Source organism: Phascolarctos cinereus, unplaced genomic scaffold (assembly GCF_003287225.1).
Source record: "Phascolarctos cinereus isolate Bilbo 61053 unplaced genomic scaffold, phaCin_HiC Scaffold_4;HRSCAF=312, whole genome shotgun sequence".
NCBI classification, from domain to species: Eukaryota; Metazoa; Chordata; class Mammalia; order Diprotodontia; family Phascolarctidae; genus Phascolarctos; species Phascolarctos cinereus.
In genome coordinates, this window is record NW_027555847.1 from 478,382,402 (window position 1) to 478,402,957 (window position 20,556).

A 20,556-nucleotide genomic window follows, 5' to 3' on the forward strand; every position below is an offset into this window, starting at 1 on the left:
TAGCTCTTACCAATATAGAAAGGCTGGATAATTAAATATGTGTCATGCTATCAACAGACTAACTAAAGTGAGAGAAGTTAACCACAAGACATCAGCAACCAAGCAATAGATTTTTTTTCAAACATAGCAACTCATGAATATCATTTACTGAAGCATAGACATACTGCAGTCTGTGTCAGTGGAAGTATCCACACATATGGAAAACATAGATATTATTAAGTGTTGAAATATGAGACAAGTAGAGATCAACACAAGTGGATATGTAGTTGAGTATTAATCATATGGTAAAATCTAGAAGCATTGAAGAAATTCAGATAAGGTGATTAGTGAGAGTTAGATCTGTCAGGGATGACTCCTTTAAAAAAAAAAAGTAAGAACTGAGGTAGTCCTTAAAAACATGAGTTATAGATCTTAATAGACAGAAAAGGGAAGACAGCATATTCTAAGATTAGGGAATAATATTAGTGAAGGCATAGAGGATTGAATGAATATTGGTGTGTTTGTGAAATAGTAAGGAGACTGACCTCATTGGAATAGAAAACATATGTTAGGTAATAGCATGCAACAAGATAAATAGGATATAAAAGGATGATGGGATACATTGAAGGACAGGAAAAAGTATTTACATCTGATGTACAGTGAAATAGGATGCTTTCAGTAATTTTTAAGCAGGACTATGATGTAATAAAAATAGCGTGCAAGGAAGATAAGTTTGGTGATTAAGTTTAAGATAAATTACACATAGGACAAATTGAAGAATGCTCAGGGAAAAAGCTTTTATACTCATCTAGTAATAAGGACAAGAATTAGGGTAGTATCATTGTGAATAGGTAAGTAGTAATACCTGGGAGAATCAATTCACAAGAAAAGTTTAAAAAGCTATTGACCGAATTAGGGAATGTATGTAAGTAATGAGTCAAAACTCCAAGTTGTTTTTTTTTCTTTTACCTGATTTATTCTGATAATGTCACTGAAAAATAAGGAATTTCAGAGGTGCAGTGGTTTTGTGGGAGGAGATTGTAATGGTAAATTCCTTTGGGTAAATGTTGAGTTTTAGTTGACAGTGATATATCCAAGTAAAAATAATTAGCAGACAGGTAGCCATGGGGTCTGACTGAGACAAGCCTAGAAAAACTGATTTGGGTGTTATGAACATAGAACTCATGATTTAGGACAAAAAGAATGAACAAGATTCCCTAAGATACAATACTATGCATTGAAAAACATACTGGTCGATGTCAGGAGACCTAAATTCTAATCTTGACTCACTGCTAGGAATTTAGGGGATCTTGGGCAACTGACTTAGCTCTCCAGACCTAGGATGTGTATGTAACCTCATTTGTTAAATGAGAGAGTGGCAATTAAAACACAGAGAAGCAAAATCAGGTAAAAGAACAGCAAGAACTTAAAATAATAGTAATACTGGCATCAAAGCCCACTATATGCCAAGGCTTAAGGTAAATGCGAAGGACAACAACAACAAAAAAGTAAATTGGGAATAAGAGGAAAAGATAGAAAGGGATAACTCTACTGCTTAGGGTAGTTGGGAAAATAAGACCTGAAAGGAAAAAAAAATGAAGAAATATTTAACTTGTGGTGGAAGCAATATCTTAAGCCCCTTTTCCCCTTGTGAATTAGGCTAGTTTGCCTTAAAAGGTATTGGAACCATCCTTGAGATTTCATTAGTGCAAGGGACCAATAAGGCTCTGGCCATGACAAAGGTTCCTTGTCACCCAGGTACTGAACTTCCAGGACACCAAAAGCTAGAACTTATCCCTGAAGCTTCAGACCCATAAACCAGTAGAATGAACAATACTAGGAAACTATAGTCATTTGAGTTCATGCTTTATCCTGGATGAACATGCCTTCCCTACTCCGAATTCTTCCCTTCACTTGCTATGTCTAAGCAAATCTGCTTTTATTAACTATTAATATGACTTACAAGTATTTTATGTCATTCTCATTTCATACCTAAACTACTGGGGAACTGGACTGAGTCAATCCCAGCCAATTACAGAGTTCTTAATTATTTTTGTTTCTGCATTAAGGAGAATGATCTTCAGATGGGAAGGAAGACAATAAAAATGGTTCAAAGGGAATTAAAATCCAAGATAATTGAGGAGATGGAAGGTGAAGACCAGCTGCTTTCTGTAATTTGGTGGACTACATGTCAGGCTGAACCACTGTCTGTGATCTTTAATGAAATGTGGTGAAAAGGAGACAAGCTACTGGATTTCAGGAAGGCAAATTCTTCTTCTACTACTTCTTTTTCTTCTTCTTCTTCTTCTTCTTCTTCTTCTTCTTCTCTTTCTCTCTCTCTCTCTCTCTCTCTCTCTCTCTCTCTCTCTCTCTCTCTCTCTCTCTCTCTCTCTCTCTCTGAAGAAGAAGAGCATGAATACTGGAAACAATAGGCCAATGAGCTTGGAGTCATTAAAAGATGAAATTCTAGACTGGATTGCCAAACAAATTCCTTATGAGCAATAAGAAGAGATGATCATTATAAACTGTCCTGGGATCATTAAGAATGTCAGAATGCCCTCCAAAAGTTCAAAGATAGAAAAGCCTCACATTACATTACCAACATATTCATACCAGATGATTTTTTAATAGCAAAGAACTGGAAACAAAGAAGAAACCCATGGATTGGGAGAATCACATAACAAATTTTGGTAGATAAATAAAATAGAATATTGCTGCTCCATAAGATATTATGATTGTGATTGATGTGGAAAACAAGAACAGATAAATAAACTAATTCAGAGTGAACAATATATATGACTAAAACAATTTAAGTAGAAAGAAAACAAAAGACCAAGCAATACGAACTGAACTGTAATTGAAATGAACTATTTGTGTAAGCCAAGTCTGGCCCTTGAGAAAATGAATGCCCTCTGCAGAGATGGAGGACTCAAGGCACAGAATAATGCATGTGCTGTAAGAAATATGGTTGGGTGGGTTTTACTGAACTGCCTTTTTACCTTTCTTTATTCTTCATTATTAGAGATGGCAGAGGAGGAAGAAGGGACATGTAGCAAGTGCCTCCTGCTGCCCATTTTAGAACTTGTCCTACCACCATTCCAAGTAACCATACCATTCTTGGTGAAACCATGGAAACTTAAGAATGCACAGATATCCTCTAATTGCTTCTAGCTATGTATGACTCATCCCCTTGATTGGTTGCTGAGCCAGAACCCTGTGGATATAGTAAAGAAGCAATCTGCACATCATCCTCTTCCTATCTGGCTTCAAAGTGTGAAGACAATTCAGAAGGAGTCTGGAAAAGTCTAATAGGTGAATGGCAAAAGCTTTATCCCCTGTGGGGCCCCAGGCAGCTGGGGGCATATTTGATAGCTAGATAAATCTGTTCCTAGGACAAGAGGCTTCTCCTTTTTTTTTACAATTAGGTCATGGTACAGTAATGTTGAGATGGATGAGTCCGAATACTTTGGCGAGTTTCAGAAAATCCTGGGAGGCTAGTGAGGCAAGGACTACAGTATCCACCAGAGAGTCAATTGTAGGATGTAGCAGCAGCAGGGATGATTTGGTGGAAAGGCAGGAGTCAAATCTGGAGAGAATGGGGCCACCAGGAAAAAAAATAATCATTCCTCTATTATGATCAGTAGAGGAACGGTGTCTCCTAAAATTTGAATGGATAAAATATAAAGATATGGACTAGATTATATTATAAGCAGTTGCAAAAGTGAAAAAAGACATTGACAAAATGGAGTGCTTCCAGGGAATGATCATCGGGATGGTGTTAGTGCATTCAAAAATGTGCCATGAGATAACTAGTTGAAAAAAAAATACATAAATATAACATGGAAAAGAAACTTTGGTATATAGGGGGGATGTGTTAGCAGTCTTTAAATATTTTAAGAGATTATATGTCACTATCTTGCCCAACTGTATGCCAATAAATTTGACAATCTTAGTGAAATGTATGAATATTTACAAAAATATAAATTGCCCAGATTAACAGAAGAGGAAATAAAATACTTAAATAACCCCATTTCAGGAAAAGAAATTGAACATGTCATCAATGAACTCCCTAAGAAAAAATCTCCAGGGTCAGATGAATTTATAAGTGAATTCTATCAAACATTTAAAGAACCATTAATTCCAATACTATACAAACTATCTGGGAAAACAGCAAAGACAGAGTCCTATCAAATTCTTTTCATGATACAAATATTGTGCTGATACCTAAACCAGGAAGATCCAAAGCAGAGAGAAAAAATTATAGACCAATTTCTCTAATGAATACAGTTACAAAAATTTTAAATAAAATATTAGCAAATAGATAATACACTATGACCAGGTAGGATTTATACCAGGAATGCAGGGCTGGTTCAATATTAGGAAAACTATCAGCATAATTGATCATATCAACAATAAAACTAACAGAAACCAAATGATCATCTCAGTAGATGCAGAAAAAGCTTTTGACAAAATGTAGCATGTATTCCTATTAAAAATACCAGAAAGCATAGGAATAAATGGAGTCTTCCTAAAGATAATAAATATCATCTACCTAATACCTTCAGCAAGCATCATATGTAACGGGGACAAGCTAGAAGCATTTCCAATAAGACTGACAATTCTACCTAAGCTAATTTACTTATTCAGTGCCATACCAAACTACCAAAAATTATTTTATAGAGCTAGAAAAAAATAATAACAAAATTCATCTGGAAGAACAAAAGGTACAGAATATCAAGGGAATTAATGAAAAGAAATGTGAGTGGAGGTGCCCTAGCCATACTAGATCTTAAGTTTTATTATAAAGTAGTAATCATCAAAATTACTTGGTACTGGCTAAGAAATACAGTGATGGATCAGTGGAGTAGGTTAGGTTCACAAGACACAGTAGTCAAGGACTATAGTAATCCACTGTTTGATAAACCCAAACACTCCAGCTTCTGGGATAAGAACTCACTATTTAATAAAAACTTCAAGGGAAAAAAATGGACAGAATATGTAACTCAAAGTTTTAAGAACAGATGTTAAAAATTGTTTCTATGTGTAACTGGGAAAAAATAAAAACTAAACCGAAGGTTTTAAAAAAAAAATAAAAATAAAAGCTTTTTAAAAAAGAGCCCAGCAGGGCGGAGCCAAGATGGTGGAGTAAAAGCAGTGACTTGCTTGAGCTCTCCCCCAAACTCCTCCAAATACCTGTAAGAAATGACTCTAAACAAATTCTAGAGCAGCAGAACCTACAAAATGACAGAGTGAAACAAATTTCCAGCCCAAGACAATCTGCATGGTTGATTAGAAAGGTCTATTGCACTGAACTGGGAGAGAAACGCAGTTCAGCATAGGCACACAGGCAAAGACCAGGCCTCAGCAAACCTGGAGTGGGCCTCAGGGGATTGAATCATGGGCAACTGTGGTGGTTTCCAGACTTCTCAACACATAAATGCCAAATACAACTTCAAAGGTCAGTAAGAAAAGTCTGTGACCACTGTGAGAGAGAAGCTAGGTCCCAGACTCACTCCTGGTGTGCCATCAGGTGGCAGCTGCTTCCAGACCTTCTGGGCTACAATCTGAGAAGGAATCAAGTGGTTGATCAGAGGGAGATTGCAAGGATCTCTTTGCTGGCACTGAGGCAGGATTCTCTTGCTTTGCCTGTGCTTTGATCTGGGTCATAGTTCTGGGTGGCGATCCTGGGGTGAGAAGTAGTGCTGGCATGGTGGAGCTTGTAGTGGCAGTAAAGAGAGAATCCTCCTTACAGTTCCAAGACAGACAAGAGTGCTTGTGGTCACTCATAGAACAAAGAATAGTCCAGGAAAGGAGTTAACACCTCGCCCTTGATCATGCCACCTTAGAAGAACTGAAAACTTACAGGTCCCTAGAAGTATCTCTGAAAACAGCTGCACAAAATCCCTGGAGCAAGGTACAGTACATTCTCCACACTGGAAGGAGACCCCTACCTTAACAAAGAGTTTAAAACTCAAGTAATTGGCTGGGATCACGTGCAAACTGCATGAAAAAAATCAGACCGTAGAATCTTTCTTTGGTGACAAAGAAGATCAAACATACAATCTGAAGAATACAACAAAATCAAAGCTCCTACATCCAAAGCCTCCAAAAATATATGAATCAGTCCCAGTCCACAGAAGAGCTCAAAAAGGATTTTGAGAAGCAAGTAAGAGAAGTAGAGGAAAAACTGGGAAGAGAAATGAGAGTGATGAAAGAAAATCATGAAAAATTAGTCAACAGTTTTCTAAAGGAGACCCCCCAAAAAAAATACTGAAGAAAATAACACCTTAAAATAGACTAATCCAAATGGCAAAAGAGGTCCAAAAAGCCAATGAGGGGAAGAATGCCTTAAAAAGCAGAATCGGCCAAATGGAAAAGGAAGTCCAAAAGCTCACTGAAGAAAATACTACCTTAAAAATTAGAATGGAGCAATTGGAAACTAGTGACTCTCTGAGAAATCAAGACATTGTAAAACAAAATCAAAAGAATGAAAAATAGAAGACAATGTGAAATATCTCATTGGAAAAACAACTGACCTGGAAAATAGATCCAGGAGAGATCATTTAAAAATCATTGGACTATCTGAAAGCCATGATCAACAAAAGAGCCTAGACATCATCTTTCAAGAAATTATCAAGGAAAACTGCCCTGATGTTCTAAAACCAGAGGGTAAAATAGAAATGGAAAGAATCCACCTATCTCCTCCTGAAAGAGATCCCCAAAGGAAAATTCTTAGGAATATTGTAGCCAAATTCCAGAGTTCCCAGGTCAAGGAGAAAATGTTATAAGCAGTTAGAAAGAAACAATTCAATTTTGTGTAAACACAATGAGTATAACACAGGATTTAGCAGCTTCTACGTTAAGTGACCAGAGGGCTTAGAATATGATATTCTGTAGGGCAAAGGAGATAGGATTACAACCAAGAATCGCTTACCCAGCAAAACTGAGTATAATCCTTCAGGGGAAAAAATGGGCATTCAGTGAAATAGGAGACTTTCAAGCATTCTTGATGAAAAGACCAGAGCTGAATAGAAAATTTGACTTTCAAATACAAGACTCTAGAGAAGTATGAAGAGGTAAACTGGAAAGAGAAATCAGAAAGGACTTATTAAGGTTGAACTGTTTACATTCCTACATGGAAAGATGATATTTGTAACTCATGAGAGCTTTGTTAGTGTTAGGGTAGTTGGAGGGAAATTAAATATATATGTATAGATAGACTGATAGATAGAGGGCGAAAGTGAGTTGAAGATGAAGTGGTGATATCTGGAGAATAAAATTAAGAGGTGAGAGAGGATTATACTGGGAGAAGGAGAAAGGGAGAGGTAGAATGGAGTAAATTATCTCGCATAAAGCAGACAAGAAAAGGTTTTTACAGTGGAGGGGGAAGTGGGGGAAAGTGAGAGGGAATGAGTGAATCTTATTTTCACTGGGTTTGACTTAAGGAGGGAATAACATACACACTCAATTGTGTATGGAAAGCTATCTTACCCTACAGGAAAATAGGGCAGAAGGGGATAAGGGGGTTAATAGAGGGGAGAGAAGATTAGGGGAGGGGGTAATCAGAAGCAAACACTTCTGAGGAAGACAGGGTCAAAAGAGAGAATAGAATAAATAGGGGGCAGGATAGGATGAAGAGATATATAGTTAGTTTTCCACAGCATGACTGCTATGGAACTGTTTTGCATGACTACATAAATATAACTTCTATAGAGTTGCTTGCCTTCTCAATGAGGTTGGGTGGGGAGGGGGGAAGGGAAAATTCAAAGTTTGTAACCCAAAGTTTTAAGAAGAAATGTTAAAACATTGCTTTCACATGCAACTGGGAAATAAGATATAGAGGCAATGGGATATGGAAATCTATTCTGCCCTACAGGAAGGAGAAGAGGAAGGGAATAAGAGAAGGTGGGAGAGATAGAAGGGAGGGCAGATTAAGGGAAAAGGTATTCAAAATGCATGCTCTCTGGGGTTAGGGGAGGGACGAGATGGGGAGAAAATGTGGAACTCTAAATCTTGTGGAAGTGAATGTTGAAAACTAAAAATAAATAAATTAATGAATCTTTAAAAAAATTAAAAATTAAAAATGGAGATAAAAATAAAATAAAATAAAAAAGAGCCTAGATATCATATTTCAAGAAATATTAAAAGAAAACTGCCCAGATCTCTCATAGGACAAACTGGAAATAGAAAGAATAAAAAGGCCAATCCCTGAAAGAAACCCCAAAATGAAAACTCCCAGGGATATTATAGCCAAAATTCAGAGCTGCCAGTTCAAAGAAAATGTACCAAGGAACCACAGTCAAGATCACAGACCATTTATCAGCAATCACTATAAAGGAGTGGAAATTTTTGAATATCATATTCCAGAAGGCAAAGAATATGGGCTTATAGCCAAGTATAACTTACTCAGAAAAACAGAGTACAATGCTTTTGGGGGTGGTGGGGAGATCTTTATGGAGAGTACTTCCAAATTTTCTTGATGAAAAATCCAGAGCTGCAGAGAAACTTTGAAGTATAGAGGAGCAAAGAGAAAAATAAAAAAGATAGTCATGAATGAACAATGATAAAGGACTAAATCTCTTGCCTTAAGTATGGATAGATGATACAGGTGTCCCCTTTGATGCCTATCATCATCAGGGTTCAGAGAGGGAATCTAATTAGAAAAGAGTCAGTCTGTTACGTCTTGATAATTTTAAGCAAAAAAAATGGAGAGAGGGAAAAGAATACACTGGGGCACGGAAAGAGAAAGGAAGGTTATGGAAAATTATCTCACATAATGAGTCTATACATATATAAACAAGGAGGAGGCATTTGAAGAGGAGTGGCTGACACTTGAACCTAACTCTCATCTGAACGGGTCAAAAAAAGGAAGAGCACATAAAGATGTAGAATTATGTACAGAAATACATTTCACTCAACAGGAATTTCAGGGGACTGAAAATTAAACCTACTAGTCATCTCCTAAAAAAGACATGAAGGACTCAGAATGCATATTAGACATACATACATACACATATGTATACATATATACACACATATGTACATAAACACACATATATGAATGACATGACCAATGTGGAAATTTGCTTTGGCTGCTTATAAATATTTCTGTTTCTCTTGTGTTCTCAATAAGGTGGGGAATGGGTTGGGATAGGAGGATGAGTAGGTTGATCATGGGTGATCAAATATATGTGAAAATATCTGTCTAGAGGAGAGAGAAGAAGGGAGGAAGAAAGAGAGGGAGAGGGAAAAGGAAGAGGGGAAGGGATATGGAGAAGGAAAGAGAAACACTTGGGAACTCTGATCTACACAATGATCAATCATAATTCCTGAAGAGTCATGATGAAATATGATGCAGACCTCCTAACAGAGAGTTGTAAAACTTAGAATACAAATTAAGACAATTTTTTAACATGGCCAATGAAAAATATTGTAAAGTTTGACTGTACTTGCTTATAACAGAGGCTTTGTTTTTTCTTGCTTTCTCAATGGGGGTAATGGGGAATAAAAGGTAAAAAGACCTATCTGGAAATAAAATTAAATTTAATTTTAAAAATAAATAAAAACATACATAGTTGCATATGGCCAAGAGTACTAAAGTAGTAGGAATATTAAAGCTTAAAACATAAATAATATGTATAACACCTAAACACAAGAACACACACAATTGAATGTTTAAAAGACAAATGTTCTTAAACCTAGGTTTTCTAAAATCTTAGTGTATTGAACGCTTTTACTTTAAAATTATAAAATAATTCACAAATACATACATGGCAAGGGCTTCTTGTTAGGTCTGTTAATAGCTATTTCTTTACAGGTATCTCCATCATCTTCATTCTCACTTATCCAACAATCAACTGTGAGTGAAAACACTTTACCAGAGGCTATTTCTTCAAGTTTAATTTCTTCCAAATACCAACTAGGGTCCTTTCCACTATTGTCATGTCCAATGCGAATTTTATATAGTTCACCAACATCTTTAAGATTAATCTGAAAAAAAAATGAATAAGTTATACACATACCAATCATTTCTTCTTCACCTGCAAGTAAAATTCCCTCTGTTACTGTTTTTTTTTTAAGTCCAGAAACTTCAAACACTGACATCTACACTACTTTAGCAACATTTTCTTACATGGAGTTTAAGACCTGGAGTATTTACCATATATGGCACTTGGAATCTTAGCCTTAAAGAAACTTAGCCATCAAACACACAGTATGACAGCAGTCAGATGTTATGGATGTATCTCCAACTATTGTTTGGATTATATTTTGGCCATGTCCAGTATTATTTTACAAAATAAATATGTTATCACTGTTATTTGGACGAAAATAATTAAGCTCATTACAGTAAACCAAGTGATTTTGCTACTGGAACAGAGTGGACTTAATTGTAACAAAGTGATCTCTGGCACTTTATGCTGCCTGGCTCCAGTAGGCTGTGAGTATGGCTGGCTGATACATCTTACTTGATTGGTCTTTAGGTAACTGAAGTGGTTTTTTGTTGATTTGTTGATAGCTGACCCTCACCCCCAGCCTTGGTATATAAAATGCTTCAGAAGCATTTGTGTAGATTCCAATTTACTATGGAAATTCTAAGTCTAAACCACACTAGACTCATTCAATTTGCTGGATGTTTAGAGAAAGATATAATTTGAAAATATTCTTATCGTATTTATCACCTTTCTAAATCCTAAGCAATGAATCTTAAAAGATTAAATTCTTAGGAAAAATACACTATAAATATACAGCTATTTAGTAAAATTACTAACCTATATTATTTTTTTTTACATTGAAGAGGAAGTTTTTTGTTTGTTTTTTAAGCATTTTGCTTTGGTAATCTTTCTTAGGGATGATGGAGTTTAGAAAAGCTGGGCATTTATCTTTTCTATCATCCATGACTCTAAAGCGTTATGTTCTTGTCTTCTCTGAGGAAATTCCTATTTTTAATTGGTCCCATAGCTATAAAAGCAGTTGTCAAAATATCTATTCAATTCATTCATCCTCTCTTCTTTTCAATCTAAAAAGAACCATCTCTTCTTTTCTTTTTTTTTCCAATTATGCTTCTAACATCTTTCATCTAGGATCCTGTTCTCTAAATAATATCATTCTTTAGAATATCCAATTTCTCTACTTAGCTAACTAGAACCAAACTAATATGTCCCCATCTCCAAAATGTTATTTTGGTGGACTTGAGTCAGAAAAATCCCATTTGTTTTTTTTTTAATCTCAAAAAATATTTTCTAAGAAACTCCAGTCTATTGCAGCTAGATAAAAATTAAGAAATAATCATTGAAGTTGAACAACTTGAATATCATTTTGAAGTACATTTCCAGCTTATTAAATATTTTTGCCATCAGTTGGTTATCTGGCATTTGTATTTTCCTGACAAAGGAATCATCACATTCAGATTCTAACACGTCATCGTCCAACATCTTATATGAGGAAACGGTACTTAAGAAAATGAAGTTGAGGAGATCATTCAGACCAAAACAAGTAAATGCAGAAGAGATTTATGCTGAAGGAGGCACAATTTTGAAATTACCAAGGGATTGATGGAAAAGATGTCTGAAAAGGAGAAATGTATCAAATGATTGGTTGAAAAATCCTGGCTGGTATGACTATGAATAAAAGGCAATTAAAAACACTAATATCATATCTTTACTTCGCAAACCTTCATGTTAATTATCTGAACATGTACTGAAGGAATCTATGTTGAAAATATTTATTTCCCCCAGCTCCTTCACTCTTCCTCCCACCCCTAGTATGCGGTTTCTGCTGATATATAGGACTTTGGTCTAAAAAAGACTGCCTATCTCATTGGGCAGATTTGATAATAGTAATAATAATGCAATAATAGTAATAATAATGTAAAATTTCTGTTGTTCCAAAGAAACAGAATAAAAACATTTCAAATGCTTTAGCTTACCACTCAAATACAAAAATTGGTAAAAAAAAAAAAGAAATTAATAAAATGACAAAAATTGAAGAATTCTCTAAGCTGAATTTCCATTTACCAGTACATATTATGGGAAGATTTGTAACTTCAACAATACAAACACCTATAGGTACTTTGTCAACTCAACTCAACAGACATTAAATATTGACTCTTTGCAGAAACATATGTTGTAATTCAAAGACAAATAAGATTTTGTCCCTGCTTTCAAGGAGTTTACCCTCTGATAGAGAAAAAAAGATACACAAATACCTATAATACAAAATAGAATATGGCAAGTTCATAAGGGAGACAAATGCAAGATGTTATGAGAGTTTTACATTAAGAAAGATCATTTCTTACTGTGGGGTGATGAAAGGCATCATAGACAAGGTGGCATTTAAACTGCAGCAGGGGATTCCAACATTTGTAGATGATAGAATTAATATAGTATTAAAGCTTAACTCATTATTAAGCTATTAAAGCTTAAAACTGCACTAAGACTTTTGGAACAATCTGTATTCTATTACATGTTTGCAGAATGAGTTTTCAGGGAGAAACTGATAAGGAAAGCATAGAGTGATATTTCTGTATTTGAAGTGTGTTCCAGGGAAAGGTATAAATATAGTATCTATTTGTACTGATTGCTCAGTGTCACCCAGCACTGAAACAGATTAGTTTTCTTAATAATATCTGTTCCAGAAAACTAAAGGTAAAATATGTATTCGTTTGACTATCCTGATTTTATGATAGTCATATTCTTATATCTTAAAAAGAAAATATTTTTTTTCTCCAAAATTTCAGTACCTTTCTTATAAACAGTAAAGGGTTTGTTTTCAAAATACTATGGTGATTTTTGAAACAATTTTACTTTCCACACATCATTCTTGTCGGTTTGAAAATGATTTGAAGAGATAGGGTGTCATCCTAAAGAAATTAGAAGATCAAGGAAGAAAATACCTTTGCTATCTATGCAGAGGGGAAGACCAAATAAAAGACAGAACATCACAAAAGAGAAAGTGAATAATTTTCACTACATAACATTGAAAAGTTGTTGTTTTTTTAATCAAAACCAACACATTTAAAATCAGAAGGGGAGATGTAGCCAAGATGGCAGAGAAAAGGCAGTGACTTATCTGAGCTCTCCCTAAAATCCCTCTGCACACCTTTAAATAATGCCATAAAACAATTCTGGAGCAGCAGAACCCACAAAAGGAGGAAGTGAAATAAATATAAATAAATAAAAATAACTTAGGAGGTCAGCAGGAAAGGTCTGTTGCACCTGTATGAGAGTACAGTGCAGCCTAGCACAGGCTGCACCATCATAGACCAACTCCCAGCAAGTCAGGAGCAGCCAATGGGAGCCATTGAATCTGCAGTGGAAGTGCTTGCTTCTGGAGCTCTTAAGCCACAGATGATAAGAGGGTCACATAGCTGATCAGGAAATTACGGAGGTCTCTTTGCTGGCAGTAGGGGCAGGACTCACTCTTTTGCTTTGCCCATACTCAGATCTGGGTTGCAGTCCTGGGTGGTAGTCCCAATGTGAGGAGGAGTACTAGAACACCAGAGCTCTCAGGACACAATGGAGCAGGAACCCTCACTATATTCAAGGGTAGAAAAGAATGTTTGTGGTCACTCACAGACCAGAGCACAGGTGAGGAGAGTAGTAAACACCTCTCCTTAGATCACACCACCTTGGAAGAACTGAAAACTTGCAGATTCCCTAGAAGTATCTTTGAAAATAGCTACACAAAACCCCTGAAGCTTGGGACAGTGCACTCTCTACTTTAACAAAAAGTTAAAAAGTCAAGTAATAGGCTGGGAAAATGAGCAAACAACAGAAAAAATTCTGACTATAGGAAGTTATTATGGTGACAAGGAAAATCAAAACACACACTCAGAAGATAGCAATGTCAAAGCTCCTACATCCAAAGCCTCCAAGAAAAATATAAACTGGTCTCAGACCATGGAAGAGCTCAAAAAATATTTTGAAAATCAAGTAAAATAAGGGAAGTAGAAGAAAAAATGAGAAAAGAAATGAGAATAATGCAAGAAAATCATGAAAAAAGAGTCAACAGTTCAGTAGAAGAGACAAAAAAAAGTACTGAAGAAAGTAACACCTTAAAAAACAGACTAGGCCAAATAGTAAAAGAGATACAAAAAAAGTGAGGAAAAGAATGAATTGAAAAGCAGAATTGACCAAATGGAAAAAGAGGCGCAAAATTTCATTGAAGAAAAAACATCCTTAAAAAGTACAATTGGCCAAATGGCAAAGAAGCTACAAAAGCTCAGTGAAGAAAATAATTCCTTAAAAATTAGAATGGATCAAATAGAAGCTAATGACTTTATGAGAAATCAAGAAACAATAAAACAAAACCAAAAGCATGAAAAATAAAAGACAATCTGAAATATCTCATTGGAAAAATAACTGACCTCGGAAATAGATCCAGGAGAGATAATTTTTAAATTATTGGACTACCTGAAAACTATGATCAAAAAAGAGCCTAGACATCTTTAAGAAATTATTAAGGAAAACTAGCAATCCCACTGCTGGGTCTGTATCCCAAAAGAGATAAAAAAAAAAAAAAGGAAAAGGAACTATATGTATGAAAATATTTATAGCAGCTTTTCTTGGGACAAAGAAATAAAATTGAGGGGATGTCCTTCAATTAGTGAATGGCTGAACAAATGGTGGTATGTGATTGTAATGAAATATTATAGTGATATAAGAAATGATGATCAAGATACTCTCAGAAAAAACTGGAAAGATGCAGAACCTGATGCAAAATGACATGTACTGTGTACAAAGTAACAGCATAGATCCCATTTGGATCTATGCCCAAAAAGCCTCATTTGACCCAGCAATGGATGAAGATGGTGATGCTTGATCCAAAGCAAATCATAGAGGAATTTGTCCATTGCTAGTTATTGAAGAAAAGTGTTTCAGAAGAGAAATGGAAAATAGAGCAATTAATTGTTTAAGAAGACTGTGTCCAAGAATAATATTTTTATTTCTGAACCAGGTCATAGAATAAAAAAATTATAACTTCTTAGCAAGTGACAAAGAGGACATATTTAGGGCAAGTAGGAATGTATTTGCAGGAAGCCTTACCAATTTAATCTAAAAGAACTTTAATGTGAAATAGGAGGGCAATGAGAGAAATGCCTATAGCTAGTACTAATCATGAACCCCTTGAGGTATCACATTATTCAAATCTGTACTGCATATGTCTATTTGGGCTAGAACCAATTACCATATTTTACATAAGTATAATTTTAAATAGTGTGACTTTGAATACATATGATGACTCTTTTAAGGGACTCATTATTCACACTAATCAGGACCTAGACACATATGTATCTTCATACTTGGATATAAAGAATAACTATGACATAATAATCATAACCATAAAGATGAAAAATAATTCATAGAAGACAAAATATCTATATTCTTTGACCCAGAGATCCCATTATTTGGCATATCCCTGAAAGAAACAAAAGATGTAAAAGGAAAACAAAAAGCCATATACCAAGGCAGAGCCAAGATGGCAGGGTAAAAACAGAAACTTACCTGAACTGCTCCAAATTTTCTCCAAACAACTTTAAAATAACATGTCAAAATAATTCTGGAGCAACAGAACCAACAAAAGGATGGGGTGAAATAATTTCTAGCCCAAGACAACTTCTCAAAGGAGTGAGCAAAGGTAGTGCCTGAGCAAGCCAACAGCAGGCCTTGGGGGCAACTGAATTGGCAACAGCAGCTTCTAGAGCTATCAGCCCACAGAGAGTACAGGGGTCATACAAATAGTCAGAAGGAGATTGCAGGGGACCCTTTGCTGGCACTGGGTGAAAGACTCTGTCGCATTACCCATACCTGGTTCCAGGTCACAATACCAGGGTGAGGAGGAGCACTAGCACACTAGAGCATGCAGCAACAGAGGAGCAGGAACCCTGGTCACAGTTCTATGGTGGAAAAGAATACATGTGGTTGCTCAGAGGCCAGGAGAGCCATAACTATACTTCCCCTTAGATCATATCACCTTCAAAGACTGGAAAACTTACAGACTTCCAGAACTAGCTCTGAAAACAGCAGCAAGAAAGGCCTGAAGCTCAGGACAATGCCCTTTCCACCCCAGGAGCAGAGCCCAAATTTAACATAAAGTTAAAAGTCAAGAAATAATCTGGGAAAAGGAGCAAACACCACCGCAAAAAAAAAAAAAAAAAAAACAACCTCTGACCATAGTAAGTTATTATGGCGCCAGGAAAGATCAAAACATGAATTCAGAACACAAAATCAAAACTTCTATATCCAGTGCCTCAAGGAAAAATGTGAATTGATTTCAGGCCCAAAATAAATTCCTAGAATAGTTCAAAAAAAATTTTAAAACCAAATAAGAGAGGCAGAGGAAAAATTGTGAAAAGAAATGAGTGATGCATGAAAATCATGAGAAAAAAAGCCAATAGCTTCATAAAGGAAGCACACACACACCCTCATATACATGTACACACAACTTAGAAAACAGAATAGGTCAAATAGTAAAAGAAACATGAAAATCACTAAAGAGAAGAACTCCTAAAAAGGCAGAACTGGCCAAAAGGGGAAAGATGTACAAAAATTTGCTAAAGAAAAGAACTCCTTAAAAAGTAGAATTGGGCAAGTGAAAGCTAATGACTCCATTAGACATCAAGAAACAACAAAACAAAATCAAAAGAATGAAAAAAATATAAGAAAATGTGAATTATCTCATTGGGAAAATAACTGACCTGGAAAATAGACTGAGAAGAGCGTAGATATCATATTTCAAGAAACTATCGAGGAAAGCTGCCATAATATCCTAGAACTGGAGAGTAAAATGAAAATAAAAGAATCCACCAATCACCCCCTAAAAGAGATGTGAAAAATGAAAACTCCCAGAAATATTATATCTAAATTTCAGAAGACATGCAATTTAAATATTATGAAGCCACAGGCAGGATTACACAAGATTTGGCAGCTTCTACATTAAAGATTGGAAGGCTTGGAATATGATATTCTGGAAAGTAAAGGAGCTAGGATTACAATCAAGTATCACCTAACCAGTAAAACTGAGTATAATCTTTCGGGAGGGGGGAGGTGCATATTTAATAAAATAGAGGAGTTTCAAGCATTCTTGATAAAAAGATCAGAGCTGAATAGAAAATTTGACATTCGAATGAAAGATTCAAGAAAAGCATAAAAAGGAAAGAGAAATCATAAGGGATTCCTAAACTATTTACATTGCTACATGGGAAAATGATGCATATAACTACTAAGAACTTTAACATTATTAGGGCAGTTAAAAGGAGTATACATAGAGGGCACAGGTGTGAATTGACTATGATGAGATGAAATCTAAATATATAAAATGAAGGGGTGAGAAAGAGAGGATATATGTGATGATATGATATCTAAAAATAAAGGAATATTGTTTTGTGACAACAGGAACTGGAAATGAGTAAATGCCCATTAAGTGAAGAATGGCTATAGATATTGGGGTGCATGAATATAATGGAATATGACTGTAGTATAAGAAATTATGAACAACAGGAATTCAGAAAGGCATGGGAAAATGCGTTTGAATTGACATTTAAACTAAAGGGGTAAAAAATTATGTGTTAAAAGCAATAGATAGATAGATAGATAGATCTAGATACATATATATTTATATTGGAAAGGGATACCATTCATCATCTCTGAGAAGAGTACAGCTGTAAAACTCTGTTTGCTACCAATCAACTCTGACCAAAATAAGAACTCTCAACTGAACAAAGTTATAAGATTTCTTCCAAGTCTAGAAATAGCCACCTTAAGATTACTATTCAATTATTTGGGCTCAGGCAAAGAAATACAAAGCAAAAGAGGCATTCCAAAGACCAAATTCACCTTCACAGGACACATTGTGTCCCCTGCCACATGGTGATATCTAACAGGGTGAAAAATGATGTTTAAGGACTTCTACCTTTCACAGGAAATTCTGGAGGTAGTTAGTTACTTGCAACACATTCCATAGACAGGAAGGGAGAGTTCCAAAGAACAAATTCACTCCTTTTAAAGTCTACTGAATTAGCAACTCTTCTTGGTTCAGTGGCTTAACTTCCTTGACACAGCTTTGACATAGTTCTCCACATTCCATCATAGGATGGAAGATCAAGGGATCACCTACAGTGTGCTGTGCCATCCCAAAGTGCCAGCTCTTTCAGAATTGAGCCAGCGTATATGGCCCAACATAAAGGACCAGAACAAATGTATTATATGGAAAAGACCCAGCTCCAAGCATGTTCTATGGAAAATATTTTAGCAAAGCCAAACAGGGGAGGGAGATACCCTAAATACACCAATTATAGATGCAAAAATTGAGACAACTTTGCTCAATAATCCTTGTAATATTAACGTCAAGTCAAATACAAAACAGGGAGATATTTACTCCAAAAGAATGTTGGGCACTGGCATAGCAGATGTCCAATGTACAGTTCAAAAAATATTGTCTATTAATGGTGAAATCCCCTAGATGTTCCTGCACTATACTGGACATACTTAAAACCTTGGAGCCTGTTTGAAATGGAAGACCAGGTCATGACTCCATAATCTTCAAAGAACCAAAACTGTCATTGAACCAAAGGGTAGCAGAGAGATATTTAGTGTACATAAGTAGGCTGTATCTTATTTACAATCATGATACATAAAAGGCAATGAAAGTTATCAATCTGGTGACATAAAAGTGGAAGAGGAGGTAGACTGGTTTTGTATCAGGGGTATAGGATAATGGATTGTGGCTACATAATCCACTGTGAGAATAAAAATCTTGAAGTGTGGAGATAATATGTTTATATTTAGCTCATTCTCTTTTACCATGATTGCCATAAAAAAAAAGTCGTACTCTGAAGCAACACCATGGAACAAAGGAAAGGAGATTCATTTATTCAAGAAACATTCATTAAGCACCTATTATATGCAGTGCAGTGCACTCTCATCAGCACTGAAGAATATATAAAATTTAGATAAGAAATGGTCCTGCTTTCATGGAGCTTAAGTCTAGCAATGGGGCATAGATCCAATTCATTAGTCAGTATGGTATTTTATGTTAAGAGAATAAATGCATTAGTGTTTTATGGCTACAGAAAGTATAATTTCAACTAGCTTTCCTCTGGTAGATAGCAGTGTTAAGGAAGACCATGTTTGTTCTATACCAAATGTCATTATCTTTCAAATAAATATGGTTGAATTATGTATCTGTAGATGTTTTACTTTTGTTGGCATTTGCAAATAAAAAATCACTAGTACTTACCTACAAAGGAAACCCTTTTGAGAACATTGACACAAAATGAATTGCACTTTTATGGGATATTAGCTAATATGTATTTGGTTTAATGATACTTTTGTTTTATTGGTATCTGTAGGAATCTATAAAATATCTTCTGATTCAATACCATGAATATCTATTAAGCATTTACTATTACAAAGCTCTTTTCTAGGTTCCGGCAAAGATTTTAAAAAAGGCAAAGAATACACAAATAGGTTTGAAATCTCACAGGGAATGTCGTTATCCTTAATTCTCAGAGAGGACCAAAATAACATGTTGGGGTCAAGGAAGAGTATGTCTGACTGTGGCTGATCAGACCAGTAAGAGCTTAAAAGGTTCTACCACAGGTCAGGCACAAATAGTTCACACGAACATTTGGAGTGGAGATGGCTCTAAATTTGTACATTTCACATTCCTTTTGAGCTAATGCAATTCTGTTTCAGTCATAGAGTACAGCCTTCTTTGAGGCAGGCATGTCATGCTGGGCAGTAGTTTGCCAGTGTCTCCCATCTCACGTAATCAGTTCCAAAGTACTTCAGAGAGACTGTGAAAGTCTCTCTATGTGAGCTCTTGCCTTCTGTGAGTTCTACATAAAATAGTATTTTAGGCAAATATAACTTTGGCATTCAAATAATATGCACAGCCCATTGACGTTGTGTTCTCTGCAATAGCATTTGAATGTTTGGCAGTTTAGCTCAAGAAAGGACTTTTATATGTAGTACCTTATCTTGCCAGGTGCTCTTCAGAATCTTCCTAAGATAATTCAAATGGAAGTGATTTGATTTCCTGGCATGGCATTAGTATACTGTCCATGTTTTGCAGGAATACAACAATAAAGGCAACACAACAGCTCTTCAGATGTTCAGTTAGGTTGGCAGTCTAATACCTCTTCTCTCTCACACTTTGCTTCTGAATGTCCCAAACACTGAGCTAGCTTTGTAAAAGCAAGGGTCAACCTCATCATCATGTGTACATCCTTGGAAAGTATACTGCCAAGGTAAGTTAATTCATCTGCAGCATTCAAAATTTCTCCATGTCCTGAACCAATGGTTCTATGTATGGCTGGTGCTGCTGGTGGAGCACTTGTGTTTTCCAGGTGTAAATAGATCGACCAAAGTTAGTACAAGCATCAGAGAATCGATCCATACTTTGTTGCATTTCAGCCTCAGAGGCTGTGTTGAGTGCACAGTTATCTGCAAACAAAAAAATCATGCACCAACTCTCCTTGAAAGTCTTAACTTGTAGCTTTTTCCAAGTTAAATAATTTGCTATCCGTGCAGTAGCTGACCTTGATGCCATTTTGGGCCTCACTGAAGGCATCTTACA

The 20,556-nt window shown here is 35.7% G+C and overlaps 1 protein-coding gene across 2 annotated transcripts in view; it reads right to left on the minus strand.

Moving 5' to 3' along the window:
- RP1 (RP1 axonemal microtubule associated) overlaps positions 1–20,556 on the minus strand; it is a 655,430-nt gene that overhangs the window by 278,772 nt on the left and 356,102 nt on the right. For both annotated transcript variants that reach the window (XM_021005939.2, XM_078153415.1), the window contains one exon: positions 9,750–9,969. In XM_021005939.2, the coding sequence (XP_020861598.1) occupies positions 9,750–9,969 (220 nt within the window). The remainder of the gene's footprint in view (positions 1–9,749; positions 9,970–20,556) is intronic.